The sequence below is a fragment of the Leptonychotes weddellii genome, chromosome 1, assembly GCF_054177405.1.
Source record: "Leptonychotes weddellii isolate Sample4059 chromosome 1, ASM5417740v2, whole genome shotgun sequence".
NCBI classification, from domain to species: domain Eukaryota; kingdom Metazoa; phylum Chordata; class Mammalia; order Carnivora; family Phocidae; genus Leptonychotes; species Leptonychotes weddellii.
In genome coordinates, this window is record NC_138369.1 from 156,471 (window position 1) to 157,808 (window position 1,338).

A 1,338-nucleotide genomic window follows, 5' to 3' on the forward strand; every position below is an offset into this window, starting at 1 on the left:
TGACAGCCCACGCCTCGCCCCCAGGTTCTATTGGGACTTCACCATGTTGCTGTTCATGGTGGGAAACCTCATCATCATACCTGTGGGCATCACCTTCTTCAAGGACGAGACCACGGCCCCGTGGATCGTGTTCAACGTGGTCTCGGACACGTTCTTCCTCATGGACCTGGTGCTGAACTTCCGCACGGGCATCGTGATTGAGGACAACACGGAGATCATCCTGGACCCCGAGAAGATCAAGAAGAAGTACCTGCGCACGTGGTTCGTGGTGGACTTCGTGTCCTCCATCCCCGTGGACTACATCTTCCTCATCGTGGAGAAGGGCATCGACTCCGAGGTCTACAAGACGGCGCGCGCGCTGCGCATCGTGCGCTTCACCAAGATCCTCAGCCTCCTGCGGCTGCTGCGCCTGTCGCGCCTCATCCGCTACATCCACCAGTGGGAGGAGGTGCGCGCGCGCGCGGGGTCACGGGGCGGGGCGGAGGGCGCCAGGTGTGGGCAGGTGCGCCCGCCAGGCGGGGTCTTGGGGACGCTGCGAGGGCCAGGGGCAGAGCCACGCGGGGCGGGGGAGACATGCGTGGAGTCGGGGGGGAGGTCCGCGGGGCGGGTCACGTGACGCATTCGCGCCCCTTCCCTTCGTTGTGCCCTGTAAGAGGAGGAACCACAGCCCCCTCGGCTCCCAGGAGCGACATCACGCCCCTCTTCCCGAAGTCGGGGACCCGCTCAGCACTGAGAGTCACCCGACTCCTGCCGCCCATGTCCTCCAGCCCGCGCCCGGCGATGTCGCCCCCTCCCCCGCCCCGGTTTTCAGGGGTGCCCAAGGCTCCGAGGGCGGAGGCGGGTGGGGACCGGGCCTGGGGAAGAGGCGGCGGGCCTGGGAGGGGAGCGGGCGGCCGACCCGGGCCACGCTCTCGTCTACGGCATTTTGCTAACCTCAAGGGCGGCCGGGGCGCCTGCGGCAGCTGTCGCAGCACATAGGTCTCTCCTGGGCGCTCCGTCCTCCTCCTGCCCCTGCACGGGAGAAGCGGCGGCCGCAGGGTCCCCTCACGCCCCGCCCCGCCCCGCAGATCTTCCACATGACCTACGACCTGGCGAGCGCGGTCATGCGCATCTGCAATCTCATCAGCATGATGCTGCTGCTGTGCCACTGGGACGGGTGTCTGCAGTTCCTGGTGCCCATGCTGCAGGACTTCCCGCGCAACTGCTGGGTCTCCATCAACGGCATGGTGGTGAGCCGGAGGGTGCGCGGCTGGCGGGGAAACCGAGGCCCGGGAGTGCGCGGTCCCTGCAGTCCCCACTCAGAGCCCCCGGGGGTGCGCGGCCGGGCGGGGAAACCGA

General features: G+C 68.1%; 1 protein-coding gene across 1 annotated transcript in view; it reads left to right on the top strand.

The window, feature by feature from the left end:
* Positions 1-1,338, top strand: part of HCN2 (hyperpolarization activated cyclic nucleotide gated potassium and sodium channel 2) — an 11,710-nt gene continuing 10,372 nt past the window's right edge. Inside the window, exons 1-2 of the mRNA XM_081822757.1 lie at positions 1-448; positions 1,068-1,229. Coding sequence (XP_081678883.1) covers positions 44-448; positions 1,068-1,229 — 567 coding nt within the window. The 5' untranslated portion in view covers positions 1-43. The remainder of the gene's footprint in view (positions 449-1,067; positions 1,230-1,338) is intronic.